The sequence below is a fragment of the Harmonia axyridis genome, chromosome 5 (genome assembly GCF_914767665.1).
Source record: "Harmonia axyridis chromosome 5, icHarAxyr1.1, whole genome shotgun sequence".
NCBI classification, from domain to species: Eukaryota; Metazoa; Arthropoda; class Insecta; order Coleoptera; family Coccinellidae; genus Harmonia; species Harmonia axyridis.
The window spans coordinates 17,491,792-17,513,254 of record NC_059505.1 but is presented as its reverse complement, the minus strand read 5'-3'; the positions used below and the strand labels follow the sequence as shown (position 1 = coordinate 17,513,254).

At 34.4% G+C, this 21,463-nt stretch overlaps 1 protein-coding gene across 1 annotated transcript in view; it reads left to right on the top strand.

The window, feature by feature from the left end:
- Nucleotides 1-1,445: 1,445 nt before the first annotated feature.
- LOC123680696 (golgin subfamily B member 1-like) overlaps nt 1,446-21,463 on the top strand; it is a 93,725-nt gene continuing 73,707 nt past the window's right edge. The window contains exons 1-3 of the mRNA XM_045618728.1: nt 1,446-1,604; nt 1,660-1,742; nt 1,805-1,917. Of these exons, the coding sequence (XP_045474684.1) occupies nt 1,587-1,604; nt 1,660-1,742; nt 1,805-1,917 (214 nt within the window). The 5' untranslated portion in view covers nt 1,446-1,586. The remainder of the gene's footprint in view (nt 1,605-1,659; nt 1,743-1,804; nt 1,918-21,463) is intronic.

The window sequence follows — 21,463 nt, the reverse complement described above, 5'->3', positions numbered from 1 at the left end:
CTACGCGGTTGCCGAAAAAATATTGTACGCAACTCGCCCGAAAATGGTTTTTTTGGACTCACAGACTTCCAGGACTCGCTTACGCTCGTCCTGGAATTTTGTCTATTCGTCCAAAAAAAAACCCTATTTTCCGGACTTGTTACGTAAATTACTATTACACATGTCGTGTACATAGAATTGCCTTGTATTTTTTGATGGCATTTTTAATATTGAAACTGTGAACTATGTATATTTTATGATACTCATCAGTTATCATTTAATTGTTCTCATATTCTGTTTCAATAAACAATACAATACAATACAATACAATGCAATATAATACAATACAATACAATCACTGCGTGGGCACAGCATGCTAAAACAGCCTGACACCATCGAAGTTAATACTAAAGTTGAGTTGAGAATATGAGATGAAGTTGATACTGACGACAAGAGCCCTCACCCTTGAAATTTTCTTCAAAATCTCACCCTTACACCTATTTTAGATATGTGCACATGGACTCCGAAAACAGACTACAACGACGAAGAGGAAGAAGAAGGAATTTGTTAGTGGATCCAATAAGTTTTTGTCCATAAATTGTTCACCTATATGCTTGTAATATTGTATGTACTACCATTATTTTTAATCCAATTAGTTTTTTCAATCAATTCATGGTTATTTATTGATATCGCCCAGCTGATCTGATTATTGAGGTTCAAAATAATTAGGGGTTGATAGGAATTAACAATAAGGTGATAACACACCACGATAACATTGAAATATCTACACTTCACAAAAACAGGCTCTTAGTTAAAGCTACTTTCCCTATCCCTATGGTTGAGTTTCTAGATATTGATTACCAACTATAATTACCTGCTGCTGTGGGAGGACTCTGTCAAGTTATTCAACACGAGGACCCTGCGCTTACTTGAGGAGGGCCGAAGAACCTCAACATCGGATTTTTGTGATCATAACTTCTAAATAAGTAGTTTTAGATCAAAACGTTCATTTTCAAAGTTGAAGAGAAATATATTCCCCACAATTGACATTGCTTTCAATTTTGTATTCATAAACTTTTTCCTAAACCTTATATCAATTATCATCGATGGTAATTGATACTTGGAGGGTCAAAACCTTCGTTTTTTGCCATCTCGAGAAAATTCCTTCAATTTTAATCGGCTGTATCTCCGTTGATATAAGGTTTAGGAAAAGTTTATAAACACAACATTGAAGCAACGCGAATTGTGGGGAATATATTTCTCTACAAATTTGGAAATAAATGTTTCGGTCGAAAAATACTTAGAAGTTATGAGAAAAAACCGAAAAAGTCCGAAAATGTTGAGGTTCTTCCACCCTCCTCAAGTTAGCATAGGTTCCTCGTGTTGGATAACTTGACAGAGTTATCGAACAGCTTCCCCGAACAATCTGTAGAAGTTTCACACCCCACTTTTTTGTTCTGTCTACTGAACTAATAGTATTCTATGAAAGTTTCAATTTGATTGATATATCTGTCAATTTTCGATCAATTCAGTGCTGGATAATTTGAATTTACAAATACGAAGTACTGGAAGTGAAAAAATTCATTGTCTGAGAATCTTTCAAAATAATGATCGCGAAATGCAAGGTAAATTCTTTCATGTAGATTGTGATTTTTAGATCTATTGGGTCTGTTTTTGCAGGATATAACAACCAAAATTAATGAGTTAGAGAATCGAGTCAATAGCATTTCTAAACCAAAATTATCATTGTCTGAAGATGAATCGTAAGCTTCAAAATCCTCATTAGGTATATACTTAAGTTCATTAATTTGTAATATTTCCACAGAAAGAGGCCATCTACTGCACCTGTCGATTCTTGTCAAACGAACTCCCGAGTTAAAATTGCCCATCAAATGATTAGCCAAATACAGAGACAAATAAATAAAGAAATGGTTGAAGGTAAAAAAATCTTAACAATTTATTTATTTGAGAGGCAGTTCAGAAAATGAATTGAAGTCATCAATCTTCAATTTTTGTCGCACTAAATTTTGAAGGAGCTACTGTCATTCAAGGCTGTCCAAATTCAAATATATTCGATCGATTTTTTGTTTGTTTTAGGTTAAATAGATTTATGTAACGTTGAATTTTCACTAGAGCAATTGCGCAATTGTGGATCGTATTTACTTTTTACTTATGTCTAATAACACTTGTATTAAAATCTTATTGTGACACTCGAATATCAACCTCCTTAAGGGGTGAAATAATTACCATGCAGAACAAACTCCTTTAGAGGTTTTAACGAATGGGTATTTATGAACAAGAATATAATTATGCAAAGGATACCACAAAATCATAATGGCTAAATTCGCTGAAACTTGAGTACTGAAAGAGTATTCGGTATGCTGATCAAAACTTGCAATTGCTGACTTCTTATAGCATGAGGTCTGTTGATAAGTTGCAGAACCTTCAAGAGTACATTTAGAAAACAGCCTTTTCCATTTAAATGATGCTTACAACCGTTGTATAGATCTTTATCCAATGCTACAAATACGTACATTATCTGGATTTTTTTATGAAAATCGGAGACCTCCATTGAATGATAATCAATGAATGTCATATTTAACTTTGTAGAGGAGTTGAAACTTTTATTCATTAACACACCGGAAAGTGTAATTTGGGGTGATGTAGTTCTGAGGTTAGAAATGGATCATTATGATTTAATCAGTATGCCGAATAGTATCTCTTCGCAAAGTTTCAGTAAATTCAGTCTAAAGCCATTTTCCTTTAGGAATTTCGCGGGCTTCTTTGTGCTCCAGCATTGAAGAAGAAATAACCTTTCGTCTATACAAGTCAATATGTTACTAATCTCATTTACTTAGAGAGCATTCATAGGCACTATGAGTTTTGTTGGGTGTGGAGGTCGTCTTATTAATTGAATTTGCAATTGGAAAATATTGAGCTTCGTCAACTTTACGATACGATAATTACCTATACCAGAGATGTTCAATTATCAAATAAATTTTATTTGTTGAAAATTTCTAGGAATATGTTGATTGTGGATTCCCCAGTTCCAGCGCTACGACGATAAATGAACGACAAACCTTGACAATCAAAATAACTCCAAAAATTGAACTTCTTCTTCAAAATGATTCTCTTCGATATTTCGATTAGCATTCTCAGTAAATTCTTTCGTCTTTTATTCTAGATTGTGATGTTTCATACCATTACCACAGGGGAATAATATTTTCAAGAGGGGCTTATACCATGTGGCGTTCTAACGAATCGTGATCTGTCAAAGTTTACCTGGTCCGCCCTCCTCAGCCTCTCTGAGATCCCTCCACTTTTCAGGATGAGTGATGCAATCTCAAACGTTACTCTGATTTTCTCTTCTTTTGTAACACATGCATGACTTCAAATATGTCTGACATATACGAATGAGAAAATATGGACCACTGGCATCGAAATGTTATTTGAACATTTGGCAAAGCTGCTCAATAGATAGAGATGACACTAGTTTTATCGATGTTCTTGGTATTTACCAGATGTGAAAGAAAAAACACGCATTTTACTATCATAGGCAATACAACTTATTTTAGAGAGGATATAGAAATACGAAATTGTGAAAAATATCAGTTAGGATCGATAATCAGATGGAAAAAAATGGATATACTGAATTTATTCATATAACAAGAACATATAGAGAAATATTTTAATTCCTTCAATCTAACGAAAATTCGTTTGATTTAGAAACGTATTCAGTGGAAAAATGAAAAAAATTCAAATATGACTCTCAAGATCTCGACGCACAGTATATTTCAGGTAATTCACATTCATTGAGCAAAATTTTGGTATTGCTAATTTTGGTTGGCCAAATCAAAATAATCAAATATGATATGGAATAAATGATAGAACATGTGCATGGAAAGTTATTCCATATTTTCACGAAGAAACTTTCTGTGAATTCGATTGGTTATTAGTATTATTAGTAATAATAAATTGCTTGACCATCAGATTCATCACTTGGAAAGTCATAAGAGTACAATATCCATCAAAGAGGATAAAGTATGCAACCTCAAGAAGAGATTTATAACATGTAGAAAAACGAAACAATAATAATAAAATAGTTACTATTCCTACAAATATTGAACGAATTCGTTAATGGCATAACATCATTTTGAACCAGACAAAGCATATGGGGACCACTTGTTGCGCACGAATTTCATATATTTCTATGAGCTAGGTGATGTTATCCTCTCTTGGAGCCAGCTAATTGGATAACGAAATTATTATTAGAAAAATAATGAATGGATGATGATAGGTATATTGATAACATGAATGTGCTTCATGCAAAATTTCGAGCTGATCGCATCATCAAAATCAAATAAAATTCTGTGAGAATATTAGGCATATACATTAAATTAATCTTATTCTCAGTTACTACATCTCTAAGAAAGTGCTACCTTATGTCGATGTGTTTGGTTCGATCATGAAATTCGGATTGCTTGCCAAGTTCTGAGCGCTTTGATTGTCGTTGAATATATTTATTCGGTCCAATCCTCCTGTCAACTCATACAATACATATATTATTCAGGTATATAGCTTCTTTCGCTGCCTCACACAGTGCTATGTATTCTGCTTCGGTAGTAGATGAAACAAAACTTCCTTGCTTACAACTTTTCCATGACACGGAAGCTCCTGAAAATTTGAAAGTATATCCTGAGAATGACTTCCGGTCTGTTCTATCCGAGCCCCAATAAACATCTGCATATCCTACTCAATTAGATTCATCTTTTTGAAATTTCATAAATAAGCGTTTAGTCCCTTTCAAGTATCTGAGTACACGCTTGGCACATTGCCAATGATCTTTTATGTAACGAGTGTTATATTGGCTCAAGAGACTAACAAGCATGAGATATATCTGGACGAGTCATAACAGCCCGGTACATAAAACTTCCTATCCATTCTTGATATGGAGTTTTTAGGTCACACGTCTTACCTTCAGAGTTACACAAAAATACACCATTGTCAAGTGGAGTACTAACAGTTTTACAATCAGACATTCCAAACCTTTTCAGTAAATTTTCAATATACTCTTCTTATCGATAGCTATATAATCATTGGTCCTCCTTATTCTATTGCCTAAACATTTTTTTGCTTCTCCTAAGTTTTTGATTTTGAAGTGAGAGTTGAGATTTTCATTGACAAAATCAATTTCATTCTGGTCAGCTGAAAAAACAAAGAAATCATCTACATAAAGTGCTATTACAGACAATTTATCCCTATTTCGGTTTACATATAAACATGGTTCAAACTTTGATTTTTTGTAACCAATTTCTGACAAAACACTATCGACTTTCTCGTTCCATGCACGACTAGCCTGTTTCAAACCATATATAGCTTTCTTCAATTTGAAAACCATACACGAGCTCCCACGTGGCATTGTCATCAAAAGACTGGATTACCTCCTTCATGGCCTGCATCCACTGGTTTTTATTTGGTCCGGAAAGCGCTTCACTCACTGTATGTGGAAGATTCACTGCATCTCGAACCTTTGCATTAAAATTAGACGAACCATTGAAATAGATTACATAGTCCTCGAACACTTTCTTCTTTGGTTGTCTCTGAGACCTTCGTGTACTCACTTCTTTTATATGGTCTGGTGGTACATAGTCAACATCAGATGAGTTAATACTGCATGGTAATGATTCATCAAGTTCGTAGGAAAATAATTCATGTTCTTCCCCCACTGAGGCGGAATTCTTTCTGGACTATGTTTTTCTTGTGATTCGTCTACAATGATTTGTTTGAGTCTTTCAATGATGGTGACATCACGGGTTACAACGACTTTTATGTTGACTGGATTAAAGCATCTATTTCATTTCGTTGTCTCATCGTATCCGACCAACGTGTGCTTCATAGACTTCTGATCCCATTTCTTCCTGTCATCATTCGGTACATGAACCATAGCCACGCTTCCATACACTCTCAAGTGGCCAAGGTCGGGTTTTCTTCCAGTTTAGAGTTCATAAGGTGTTTCTGGCATTTTTGAACAAGCAGAACGATTCTTCAGGTAACATGCTGTATAACAAGCTTCGGCCCATAGAGACTTATTCAAGTTCTCATCAAACAAAAGACATCTGGCCTTTTCAATCAATGTCCTGTTGAATTTATTTATCTATTTAATGCATTAATTCTACAAATCATCAATACATTGATGTTCCCATAGAATGAATATGTTTATTTGTAAAAATTAGTACAATGCAAAGGTAAAAAACCCCCATTATGAATGTGTCATTTTATAATTTTTAAGTGATCTAATAAATAATTTTAATGAATTTTTCTTCTTTACTATTCTCATAAAATCCCTTTTTGAAGTGTTGAGTATAAAATTGAAGGAAAAAGTCTATAAAACACTTCTGTTGTTGGAACCTTGTATATCAAATCATCCGGTTACATGTTTCGGCATATTCGCCATTATCAAACCAAAGATTCTGAAAAAGATTATACTCTTAGGTACAATATATGAAGTTGAGCGAAAAACTTAAAGAAAAGGTGAAAAAAGGTGGATAACATAATTCAGCAGTATGGTTAATTGCTCACTGAAACTTACGATTTTTAGGTTCCATAGTCATATGGTAAAACATTGATAAAATATGTATAAGTCACGAAGTGAAAATTAAGAATATAAATAAATAAATAAATATCAAAAATACAATGATCAAAAAGGCATACTGTGAAAAGTCAAATAAAATGACAAACAAAACATAAACAAAACAAAACTGACGTTCATGTTGACGGATTCCTCTTCTTCCAATCAAGGTTGACTCAGGTGTTGAATTTCCCTACGATGCAGTGGCGTCCTCGAGGAGCATCAATATAAAATTTGATACGTGTCTTTAAAGTTGTTTGTTAACATAGCATTTAGTGTCCTGTATTCTTTGTTCTTCATATGTTTAAAAATATCTACCTCCTCTAGAATTTCTTGTTTGAAGCCGAACTCGCAGTGATGAATAAGTTTGGTGTTATCTTCCATATCAAAATTATGTTCTTCTTCCCTTACGTGAACACCGAAGATAGACTTATGGTTGTTTGGGTTCCTGGCGCTAGTTAGATGTTCTTTTGTCCTAGTTCGAATGGATCTACCACTTCTTCCCACATAGAATACATTGCAGCCTGGTTCGCCGCACTCGAATCTGTAGACGCCAGGTGTGTCTAGGTTATCGATAGGGAACTTATTCTTTATTCTAAACTGATACAAGATGTTATCTGATTTAAAAGACACTTTGGAGTTCTCAATCTGTCCGATTACGTTGGCAATCTTATGTGAAATGCTGCCATAGAAATGAATGCAACAGTATTTATTGTTCGGAGTTGTACCCGCTTCCGAAGTCGATAAGTTAGATCTTTCCGTGTTTTGTTTCCTCCTTCTCTCCTTAATCACTTAATCGATGACATTCGGGTGGTAACCATTCTCCTCTGCTAAGTACTTCGGGGTGTTAACCTCTTTACTATAATCATCTTTACTCAGAGGAACATTGAGTAGTCTATTAATAGTCTATCAATAAATGTGTTAAAAGCAGCCATTTTATAACCCATGTAATGAAATGAAGTTTTATGAATTTTTGTGGATGTTTGAGAGGGTTTCCTGTATATGCCAAAAATTAATCTATCTAGGTGTCTCTTAACTGTAAGATCTAGGAAGTTGATTTTTTGTTCTGACTCGATCTCTAACGTAGAGTTGATATTCATATGGAGTTTATTGATCCATTCATGGAACGCTTTCAGTTTTTCCTCACTGCCAGTCCAAGCTATCAGAATATCATCCACGTATCTTTGCCAAAAAAAAATTTTATCCCTGAAAGGATTGTTCGCTATGAAAATCAATTTCTTCTCAAAGTATGACATAAACAGTTCTGCGAAGAAAGGAGAAAGGCAATTACCCATACTTAGGCCTTCTAGTTGTGTGAAAATTTCTCCTTCATAATTGAAAAAATTTTGTTGAAGGCATAATTCTGTGAGTTGGAATACACAATTAGTCAAGTCATCAGACATCGAAGAATTGATCAACTTGTTTTTAAATATCTGTAACGTTTGTGGGACTGGTACTGTCGTAAATAGATTGCTTACATCGAAAGAAGCAAGTATAGTGTTGTTAGGGATCTGCAAGTCTTTGATTCTACTTATTAGTTTAAGAAATTATTAACGTTGAATTCTGATGGCGGACATTAGAAGTTTGTTCAGATGTTTTGACAGTTTATAGGCTAAACTATTACAGAACGATACCACTGGTCTGATGGGGATGCCATCCTTATGGACTTTCGGAAGGCCATACAATCAAGGGGTGGTGAATGACATAGGCATAAGTGACTTTCAATTGTCACATAGAAATGGGCCAAGAGAAGAAAGTTTATTTTTGAACAAAATGTTGTACTTGTGGACGCTTGAATTCGTTGTTTTATCGAAACCATTGTTGGAAAGGAATTCATAACCTTATTAATGTATTCAGTCTTATTTAGGATAACTATACAATCGCCTTTATCTGCTTTGGAGAAGAACAAGTTATTGTCCTTGATCTTTTTAAAAATAGTTGTGAGACTCTGTTCAAGATCATTTACATATTTAGGTGTTTTGATTTTGGTTTTCTTGAATGTGTCAAGGATTGAAATTATATGGCTGCGTATTATATGAGGGTTAACTACTCTGAAGATTAGGATCACTCCATTGAGGTGAAATGTAGAATCGAGAAAGCCCGAAGTGCCTTCCTCAAAATGAAAAAGCTTTTTACGAGTACCTTAGCTATGAATACCAAAATAAGACTACTGAGGTGCTATGTCCTTCCGGTGCTTTTGTATGGTGTCGAAGCATGGACATTAACAGAAGCGTCCTGCAAGAAATTAGAGGTGTTTGAGATGTGGTTGTACCATCGTATTCTGAAGATCTCATGGGTTAACCACATCACGAATGCAGAGGTTCTCCGCAGATTAAACAAGGAGAAGGAGATCTTGTACCAAGTAAAAAGACGAAAACTTGAATACCTGGGTCACGTTATGAGAAATCCGGAGAGGTATCGACTTCTGCAACTGATACTACAAGGAAAAATTCAGGGAAAGAGAAGCATTGGACGACGAAGAATATCGTGGTTGAAGAATTTGAGAGTTTGGTTCAACTCAACAACCACAGGGCTATTTCGGGCAGCAATTGATAAGGTCCATGTCGCCATCATGTTAGCCAACATCCAGAATGGAGAGGCACCAAAAGAAGAAGAAGAACTACTCTGCTAGATCTCAGGAAAGTCTCAACCGCAATTACCAGTTTTTCGGTAATTTTTGACTTATTAAAATTTGGAAAAGAAAATTTCAAACCCAAGGTTAACAGTTTGGTTTCTGATTCATCGAAAATTGTATCCGACAAGTTGAGTATTGGCTCTTTGAATTTTACATCATTGTTAAGATACGTTGTTGATCTCCGGGTCATGTACTGATTTGACAACTTTTCAATCTTTTGTCGTTGGATTCTGGCATTTTTAATTTTGAGATTGTGAAGTTTTGACCTGTTGGAATCTACTAACTTCTTGTAATCCCTCTCTGACATCTTATATCTTAGTATATCCAATACTATTCTCAATTTCTTATTATTTTTGTGGAGGCGGTTGAACCATTTCCTAATCTCCCATTTAAGTAGTTTCCTTTTTAGTAGGTGGACCTGGTGTTCGGCTTCAAACAAGAAATTCTAGAGGAGGTAGTTTAAACATATGAAGAACAAAGAATACAGGACACTAAATGATATGTTAACAAACAACTTTAAAGACACGTATAAAATTTTATATTGATGCTCCTCGAGGACGCCACTGCATCGTAGGGAAATTCAACATCTGAGTCAACCTTGATTGGAAGAAGAGGAATCCGTCAACATGAACGTCAGTTTTGTTTTGTTTATGTTTTGTTTGTCATTTTATATTATTCGACTTTTCACAGTATGCCTTTTTGACCATTGTATTTTTGATATTTATTTATTTATATTTTTAAGTTTCACTTTGTGACTTATACATATTTTATCAATGTTTTACCATATGACTATGGAACCTTCAGTTTCAGTTTCAGTGGGCAATTAACCAAACTGTAGAATTATGTTATCCACCTTTTTTCACCTTTTCTTTAAGTTTTTCGCTCAACTTCATATATTGTACCTAAGAGTATATTTTTTTTCAGAATCTTTGGTTTGATAATGGCGAATATGCCGAAACATGTAACCGGATGATTTGATATACAAGGTTCCAACAACATAAGTGTTTTATAGAATTTTTCCTTCAATTCTTTACTATTTCTTCTCTATTTGTTCTTATATTATCTAAATGGTAATTGTTTATTTGTCTTGTCTGGTATTTATGTACGTCTAATCTTTTTTTGAGTTCCGTGTTAAATTTGAGCCGGCCATGTTCCATCTTGTATATCAGTTTACACTGCTCAACGACCTTTGTGACCTTCATGTTGGGTATCTTTAGTATGTCATATAACTCAGTTGATGGTAGATTATGTATAGCCTTCAAAGCTCGATTTTGCAATCTTTGTACCCTCTGTAAATTGCTGACTGATTCATTTGACCACACACGAATCAAGTATGCCAGCACAGAATGAATAGTCGAGTAATATAATGTCTTTTTTGATTGCTTACTAAGATACTCAATGCTCCAATAAGAGGTGTAAGTTTACGTGACAAATATTCTATATGTTCGGTCCATACCAGTTTTGTATCAATATTCAATCCGAGGTAGGTGTGCAAATTTTTTTGATTGATTTTGATTCCATTTATTTCGATGTTTAGCGGCTTCGAGGGTTTATTTTTCTGTTTGAAAAGGAGAGCAACCGTTTTTTCACATTCAAGATAAGTCTGTTTTCAGTTAGCCATTTCTGAAACTTTCTAAGGTCAACTTCAACTCGCTGCTGTGAAGTGTTTAAATCCCTACCCTCGTAGAACAACGCTGTGTCATCAGCAAACATATAGTACAGAGCCTCCAATCCCGCTGTCTCGAGATCTTCTACGAACAGAAGATACAACAATGGACCAATCACTGATCCCTGCGGTACTCCCTTCAATACCCTTTCCTCTGAGCTTCTTGTCGTTTATATTACTGTGTGATGTCTTCTATTCCTTAGAAAGGTTTTTATAAGGGTATAGGCTTTATTGTTTATTTCACAAGATCTGAAGTAGTGATCCAAAAATTTTACTTCACTATAGATTGATGGTGTAGGATCAGAAAAACAGGAAAATGATACTCTGTTAGTTCGCCGACGTTTCGGAAAAATTTATTTCCATCCTTAGGGCTCATAACGGTGCTTGATGTCCTCCATAAAACCCATATAAGAGATGATGTTTTCAAAAAATAACCATAAACTATTTCACAAGCCTTGTAGTGGTGATCCAAAAATTTTACTTCACTATAGATTGGTGGTGTAGGATCAGACAAACAGGAAAATGATACTCTGTTATTCCCAAAATTCTGCAACATGCATCGATAATTTCTTCACAAATATAGATCCTTGCTGGCCCAAAAAATGGAACTAAAATTAATGAAAATCCCTGAAAAAAACACATATCGTAAGGTTCGCAAAATTAATGAATTCAGAACCAGTTCCACCAAAGACTGAGCAGTGTTAACTGCAGCTCAGTATATTCCAACACGGCAGGAAAATCATTCGAATTATTTCATAAATATTTTCTCAGCGCATTTTATGAATGCTTCCCTGAAACAAATATGAAAAATGAAGGAGTATCAAAATCGAAAAAAAAATTTCAGGAACCTATTATAAAAAAGAAGAAAAATGAACTTGACGCACTTTTTACAATCGCAAAATATAAGGGACGAATCAGCATTCAAACTGTACAAAAAAATGAAAAAGGATCTCAACGCCACAATGAACAAATTAATCCAGGACGAAGATACAGCATTTATTGAAAACAGTGAAAATAAAACTCGAGCGATCTGGTCGGTGATCAACTCGAAAATAAAGAAAACCAACAAACAAGGAAAAAAAAGCATCTCATTTCCACAAGAGCTCAATATTTTTTTCACCACAGTTACCGAACAGCTGACGACAAAATTTGGATCAGTTGAAGTGGATGAAGGAAATAAACGGCTACCACCAACAACATCAATGTTCCTAGCTCCAACCACACCAGATGAGATTATTAAGTTGGTGTCAAGCATGAAGAATAAAACATCCAAAGATAAATATGGCCTAACAACTAATATTCTAAAAAATGTAATTGAGATATTAGCAGAACCAGTTGCTTTTATAATAAACCAGTGCTTTGAGCAAGGATATTTTCCCGATGAACTCAAGATTGCCAGAATAATACCTGTTCATAAAAAGAGAGATGTGAATACTTGTAATAACTTCCGACCAATTTCACTACTGCCGGCATTGTCAAAAATCTTTGAGGCAACAATAAAATCCAGGCTAGTGAATTATATAGAAGCAAACAACCTCCTCAGTGATATACAACATGGCTCAGAAAAGGAAAATCTACAAAGACCGCATTAGTAGAAATAGTGAAATTTCTTATTGACGCTCTGGATAATATAGAGGCAGCCACAATATCCAGCATGGACCTAAGCAAGACTTAACGACTGAGTTCATAAGGAGAACCAAAAACATCTTGAAAACAAACCTCAACAGCAGGAACATGACGAGAGCTATCAACACATATGCATGTTCAATTCTAACATACTCATTCGGTATAGTTCCATGGAGCAAAACTTGCAACGTGAAATGAGAACGTTGATGACAAAAGCAAACAAGCACCATCCGAAAAGCAGCATTGAGAGGACTACACTGCCGAGAAATAAAGGAGGCAGGGGTCTTACGGACATCATGAACTTGCTAGTGGGCAGATAGAAAGCCTACGGAAATACTTCAGAGATCAAGCAAGTACATCAGAGTTTTACAAAATTCTGTGTGAAGCAGACGAATCACCACCTTTACAAGTTCACAAGGAGCAATTTTCATACAACCACCAGACAAACATGACATTTTCACTTAGGGAACCAGATCAGCCGCAGTATCGGTTAATACACCTTCATAATGATCAATGTAGTCAGCTGGGTTGTGAATGTCCTGTGATTGAGAAAACTGTTTCAATAAAGTATCTCGGTGTTATTATTGATCAGCATTTGAGATGGAGTGAACACGCTTTCTATCTAGTCAAACGGCTCTTTTATATTTTCTACAATATCAGGTATGTTCTCTCCGCTAAAGAATGTTTAAAAATATATGAGGCAATTGTTCTTTCGATCTTGAGGTATGGAGTTGTTGTTTGGGGTAGTATGTGTACAAATAATATGGGTTGCCTTGATGTTGTCCATAAGACCATACTGAAGATAATATTAAAATTGGGTAGAAGATTTAGAACGGAGAAACTTAACGTGGAATCTGGACAATTAAGTATCAAACTGCTATACATATATGAAGTGATTTTATATCAAATAAAATCAGAAAAGAAATTCATTAATCACATATTTCAGACACGACAGATTTTACGTGGAGACCTTTTCGTTCCGAAGTTCAATAAAAAACATTCGCAGAAAAGCCTCTGTTATCATGGCCCCAAATTCTATAACATTCTTCCCTATGAGCTGAAGGCATCAGCTAATATAAAGAGTAAGTCATTCAGAAATACGCTACGTTCATATATTATAGTGAATTCTAGTAGATTCGAGGCAATTCTTTCATCATAACTTGGTTTAAATTATTCTTGTTTTTTTTTTTTTTCTTTCATAGTGTTATCTTTTTTTGTTTTGTTCTTGATTATGTATGCAGGCTCAATTTTTTTTTTCTACATATCAGTTGTTTATTTGAATATTAGTGGTAAGCAGGGAATGTTCATCACTTGTTTTTGCGAGAGTATTGGCAGTATACAAGCCTAGCTTAGACTGCATACTCTACAAATTGGCAATTCAGTTTTAACTTTTAATCTATTGTATATATTGATGAATAAAATTGAATTGAATTGAATTGAAACCAAGAAAAACTGGAAAGATGGAGAGAGAAGCCCCTGCATGGAAGACATTTCAACGAGGTGAACCAGGATCATGTCGACATTGAAGCGTCGAACTATTGGCTCACTCAGGTGCAATGTACCCAGAAACAGAAGGTTTTCTTTTAGCCATCCAAGATCAAGTGATCTCAACTAGAAATTACTGCAGGCATATCATAAAGGATCGAACTATTACTGACGATCGATGCCGATATGGGTGTCCAACAAATGAGACAATACAACATATCACGGGAGGATGTCAAATGTTTGCAGGAAATGAATATAAAGAGAGACACGATGCAGTAGGAAAGATACTACACCAAGAAATGGCAACTAAATTACTACTAATTCATTCTGAAAAAGTGCCATACTACAAGTACCGACCGGAGACCATCCTGGAAAACGAACGCTATAAGCTGTACTGGGATCGTACAGTTTTGACTGATAAAACAGTCCTTCACCATAGACCAGATATATTACTAGTCGATAAACATCAAAAGACAGCATTACTCGTTGACGTAGCAATACCAAATAACAACAACCTGCGTCAAAAGGAGGTCGAAAAAATTTCAAAATATAGGGACCTCGAATTTCACATAAAGCGCCAGTGGGGAATGATATCAACGAAAACTATTCCAATTATCATCTCAACAACTGGAATTGTGCCCAAAAATCTCAAGAGAAATATCAAGCAACTGGGACTTAGTGAGTATATATGTAATATAATGCAAAAAGCTGTTCATTTAGGTACTGCAAGGACGGTGAGAAAATTCCTAGGAAGCGAAGGACAGGTCCGAGTATCACGTGTAAGAGGACCAGAAGTTCGACGAGAACCAGGGAGACCACAAGGACCGGACACGACCGAGCTCTACCCTTCTGATATTTCAAATATCTGGGATTAAGTGAATGTTCCTCTTAGCGAGGAGTGAGAAGCCGACGGCGAGGAGAAATCCTAAGCGTATAGGCAAAAGTCGGGGAGATAAATCGACTTTATTTAATGAAATATGTACAAAGACATATGATATGATTAGATGTTGGACTAACCATGCCGAGGCGGAGTTTAGTCAAAGACTATTCTTACACTCGATGACTATTACGTATACAGCGGTAATATAAGTGTAAATTTATGTAGAACCGATATTCCAGATACATTTCAGGATGCAATTAAATAAGATGAACGCAAATTTTAGTTAAAAGCAATGGATAGGGAAATAAATTGTCTGAAAAAAAAAAAAAATTGGGAATTAGTAGAAAACGTTGAAAATAAAATGATGTTAAATGGGTTCACACAAGAAAGTCAGAGAATATTCATAAAGCTAGGTTAGTTGTTAGAGGATTTCAACAAACGGGTAAAATTGATGATGTTAATTCTCCTGTAGCAAGAACACAAACTATGAAAATACTGTTAGCTTATTGTTGTCAAAATGGGTTATTAGATAGATAGATAGATAGATAATTTTCTTTATTTCAAGTTTTACACAACAAAAGCTACATAAAAGATGAAATGACGTCAGAATAAAGAACTTAAATACACAAGTTTTCAGAAACAAAATAATCCCCACAATTGTAAGGTTCCAAATGAATTAACATTCTCTTAACAATTTTCTTAAATCTATATAAACTATCACAGCATTTAATATAATTAGGTAGTCTATTGAATATTTTAATACACATGTAATAAGGACCTTTTTCACTCAAGGTTAATCTATGATAAGGATATAATAAATCTTGAGTTCTTGTATTATAAATATGACTAGCTCCCATATCAAACTTATCTCTATTTTTAAAAACAAACAACAAACATTCATAAATATACAAAGCATATACCGTCATTATATTCATATTTCTGAATTTACCTCTGCATGAATCCCTGTACTTCATTTTGCATATAGTTCTAATAATTCTTTTCTGAGCTATGAATATTGATTGGACTCTAGAGTTGCCACCCCAGAAAATGATTCCAAATCTAATGATCGATTCACAATTTGCATGATACAAAATTTTCAAAGTACCCTCATTCATATACTGAGCAACAACCCTGATTCCATACCCAACACTGGCTAATCTTAAACAAAGTTTATTTATATGTATCTCCCAATCCAGAAATTCATCTATTTGTATGCCAAGGAATTTTGTACTTGATACAGGTTCTATTATATTATTTTCAAGATTAATACTGCTTGGTGTAGATGTTTGTGATTGTTTAGTACGAAAGAACACCAAACTTGTTTTTGAAGTATTTATCACTAGCCTATTCATAGAAAACCAACTATCAACCTCATTGTAGCAATTCTTTGTTTGTTCAATTATTTCATTGGAACTATTTCCATGTAATAAAATGTTGGTGTCATCAACGTAATTAGTGATGAGATATTTATTCAATGACAATGGCAAATCATTTATGTAGATTATAAACAGAATAGGTCCGGCAAGACTACCCTGAGCTATACCCACATCAATAAAAGAAACTTCAGATTTAACTTTATTATCAACAACGATCTGTTGACACCTATCTGAGAGGAACGACCGTATCCAATCATTAGCCCTACCCCTAACACCATACCTATCAAGTTTCTGCAATAAAATATCGTGATCCACACAATCATAAGCTTTTTTCAGATCTATAAAAAGACTCAAAGCTAAATTTTTGTTTTCTAAATGATCTATAATTGCATTTATGAACTGATAAATAGCAGTATCAGTCGATCTCCCTCGCAAATATCCATGCTGACATTGGGAAAAAAGATTACACTCATTCATAAAACTGAGCACTCTTGAACACATCACTAATTCAAAAATTCTGGAAAAAGCGGGTAATAAACTTATCGGTCTATAGTTGTCAAGATCATTTGGATCACCCTTTTTGAAAAGTGGTTTTATCAGAGCATGCTTCAACCTATTTGGGAAGATTGAGAATTTCATTGAGTTATTCAATATATAACAAAGTATAGTGGAAATAACTGTAATTGATGATTTAACGATACTAACTGGTATATCATCATAACCACTGCAGTGTTTATTTTTCAAATGATTCGATAATTCAACCAACTCAGCAACACTTACAGGTTTCAGAAACATTGACCTATCATTTTCTGGGATAATATTAACAAAAGGGGTATCTTCCCGACCTAATTGAATATCCTGAATAACTTTCACTAGGTATTTATTGAAGTCATTAGCTAACTTTAATGGATCTTCACAAAAATTCTGTTCATGCGTTATGTTCTTTCCTGTTATTTCTCTACAAATAGCCCACATAGATTTTATTTTGCAGTCAGATTTTCCGATTCTTTCATCATATGATTTGCGTTTTTCTAACTTCAACAATTCATCATACTCTCTTTTACATTGATTATATCGTATTTTATATGAAACATCAAATCCAGATAATACCATCAGAGTATCTAATTGTTGCTTCATACTTTCTATATTATCATTTTTCTTAATAACTTTACGATTTTTATACACTGGTGTTAATGGAAAACATTCATTGAATATATTCAAAAATTGATTAACAAAAACAAGCCATTGTTCATTTACATCATGCTCGTCAATGAGATAAACATTATCCCAAGTTTGTTCTTCGAGCTTATGCATGAAAATTGTTTTATTGCTCTCATTAATGAACCGTTTCCGAACAATCTCAGTTTCGACTCTATTACTAATACGAAAACAAACTTTTTGAGCCATGTGGTCAGAAATATGGTATTCTAAAACCTCTGCTGATATTACGCTAGAGAAATTAGTGAATATGTTGTCTAAACAACTCTTAGAGTGTTCTGTTATTCTAGTATACTCATCAATCTGAGCTCTTATTGAAAAATTATTGAATAGTGTGAATAACCTATTTTTAACACTGTTTTCATCTTTCATTTCAATATTGAAATCACCTACTATAAAGATTATGCTATTAGGTACAATTTTCTCAAATAGAATATTCTCCATTAAATCAAAGAATAAATCCATACCTCCACCAGGTGGTCTATACACTGAGAGAATCACCAAAGTCAACTTATTTATAACGCATTCCACAGCACTGCACTCAAATTCGCCTATAACTGATAGATCACTAATAATTTCACGTTTTCTTGCCATGACAGGATTTCTTACATAAATAGCTGAGCCCCCATGTTGTCCTGCTTCTCGGCATACACTTGCAATTGATTTGAAATTTTCCAAACCCAATTGATCCTGTGATTTCCAGTGCTCTGTAATGCATAATATCATACATTCAGGATTGTCCTTCAGAAGTTTTTCCAACTTATTTACACTACTCGCTCTGCTCGCCGAAGGGGCTCCGCCCCTTGGACCCCGTCACTATGCCGGTAGATCCTTCACTGGGTATCCCTCTAGAAAATAAAAGATTTTTTTCGGAAACCATGTATCGTTAGCTAATTTTAGACGATTCACTCGGTATCCTATGCTGATTCTAGGGTAGAATTCTATAAGACTTCTTTCCTAGAACATACCGGTTCGCCCTTGCTCACATGAAAATATTATTATTATATTATGATGCAAATAACTTTCCATGACGACAAACCAAGGGCGGTCCTAGCCTTAAATTTTGAGGGGGTTCGCCGTTAAGGGTTTCGAGTTTTTCTATGGGACCAAATCCCAGATTACACCGATATCGAGCTTAACCTCTCAAAAATATTTATATTTAGATATTTATATGAATATTTATACAGGGTGTTTCAAGTTCGAAGGCCTATTAGACGTTTCTGGAGAACGGGGCCGATTTGAAATCTGAAAATTCAGAATATGACATTGTTCATGATGCCCTATTCAGCTAAAATATTTTAGAAGTTCTGGCACTTCCGGTTATACAAGAATTTAAAAAAAATTCTTCGAAAAAAACATTTTTTTTCATTTTGTGTCTCAGATATTATAAAGATTTCCATTCTCAATTACTCTCTGCTAAAATTATTGCGTTAGTTCTCATAGTTTTCAAAATATTAAGAAAAAACCGTAAAAAAGAGAGAATTTCCTTAGTCACTATCACGTGAATTATTTTCACTGTGAATATCCTATGCGTATACTCAATTCACTTTCACAAACTAGAATGATGTTGGAATATCGTGCATATCTTGAATTTGAAAAATATCATCACAGGGTGTTTCAAATATTGTGCCAAAAATTGTGAACAAAATTTGATCATAACTTTCGATTTTCAAATCAGAACCCTATTTTTTTGTGATTTCGTTGAATTCTACGGTAAAAATAAGGGTAGTGTTCAAACATGATTATGCTCCCAAATTCAATAATTCAAGAGTTATTCCAGATTTTATGAATTTATGTTATACGTAGGGTCAATTTCATTCAATCTGTTTCTAGAGTGCGTTTCAAATATTCAATTATTTCAAAGTGACAGGTGTACTCATTATTGAATCTAGTAGATTATAATTTGATGATATGAATCCCCGTTATTCAAATAATGAAATTCTGGATCTATTCCATATCCACGGTGAATGCAACAGAATTGTTTCGAGAACTTGTCGAGCATTCAATCAGAAATATCCACATTTACCACCAATTGACGAGAAGATAATTCGGAAGGATGTTTCAAACTTTCTGTTACTCCCTTTTCATCACCACGCTGATTTTTTCCTGAATTCATAAAATGTATTCTACCGCTTTTTCATATGAATAGAATTGGCACACAGGAGTCCTGCATGATTTTATTTCATTTGGTAGGTAGAGGTTTTTTTCTTCTAGGTAGGTACTCCATCCAGTATAATGGATATTCATGAAGTATGCAACATCCTTTCAAGTAGATAAGGAAATTTCTGATTTAAAATTTGATGAGTTCTACCAATAATTCTATTGCATTCATCGTGAATATGGAATTAGATATTTATAATACAAGTGCAGAACTTATTGATATTCTTCCAAGAGTTCAGAATGACCGAGTGGTAGAATGAGCCTTCTGTACGAGTTTTAAACATTATGTTCCCGAATTCACTGCCTTTTTATTGAAATTGACGGAAATTTCCATAAATATCTATTAATGATTTTTGCATTGAAAAATGTTGGTTGGTAGAACAGTTTTCTGTATCACAAATTTGACAAATAATAGATAAATCCGTTCCAGTCTATTTTGTTCCACAAAATGTGCCGGAAAGAACTGATTTGCCACATAATTAGAGAAAAGTATATCCAGAATTTTGTCATTTGAATATCGGAAATTCAATTCGTGAAATCAAATTAGTGAAGCTTTGATAATGAAAATACCTGTCACATGTAAAGTAATTAGATATTTAAATTTCTATGGTCATGCTAGTCTGTCTGGAAACAGATCGAATAAAATTGACCCTACGTATAACATAAATTCATAAAATCTCAAATAACTCTTGAATTATTGAATTTGAGAGCATAATCACGTTGGGACACTACTCTTATTTTTTACCGTAGAATCCAGCGAAATCACAAAAAAATAGGGTTCTGATTTGAAAATCGAAAGTTATGATCAAATTTTGTTCACAATTTTTGGCACCCTGTGATGATATTTCTCAAATTCAAGATATGCACGATGTTCCAACATCATTTTAGTTTGAGAAAGTGAATTGAAATAGGCATAGGATATTCACAGTAAAAATAATTCAGGTAATTGTGACTAAGGAAATTCTCTCTTTTTTACGGTTTTTCCTTGATATTTTGAAAACTATGAGGACTAACACAATAATTTTAGCAAAGAGTAATTGAGAATGGAAATCTCGATAATATCTGAGACATAAAATGAAAAAAAAAGTTTGTTTTGAAAAAAATTTTTTTAATTCTTATATAACCGGAAGCGCCTGAACTTCGAAAATATTTTAGCTGAACAATGTCATATTCCGAAATTTTAGATTTAGGCGTACAACGTTGCTCTTGCCGTTTTGCAATAGCTGGCTGTAACGGTAAGTGGTAGTCGAAATAAATATATCGTAGATGTCATACAATAAGTTTAGTTATTTGTGAACATAACGCCATCGACATGTTAGTCGATTTGTGTCTGCATCATAAAGTTATTCACGATTAACCATGTCAGCTTACGAGTCAAATTCTCGTCATTTGAGGGAGGTTTTAATTTTCTACTGAAATATGAATAAATCTGCGGCTGAGGCTCATCGAATGCTCTCAAATACCTATGGTGAGGCAGCTATTAGTGAAAGAACGTGCCGAGAGTGGTTTCAACGCTTCAAGAATGGTGATTTTGATGTCGAAGACCAGCATCGCGGTGGAAGAGAGAAGGTTTTTGAAGATGCAGAATTGGAGGCAATACTTGATCAAGACTCATTTCAAACGCAACAATAATTGACAGGATCATTAGGACTACAAGCCATTTCAAAACGCCTGAAAGTCATAGGAATGATTCAGAAACAAGAAAAGTGGGTGCCGTACGAGTTGAAGCCGGGAGGTGTTTGAACGGAGTTTGTTTGTTTGTGAACAGCTGCTTTCGAGGCAAAGACGGAAGGAATTTCTGCATCGGATT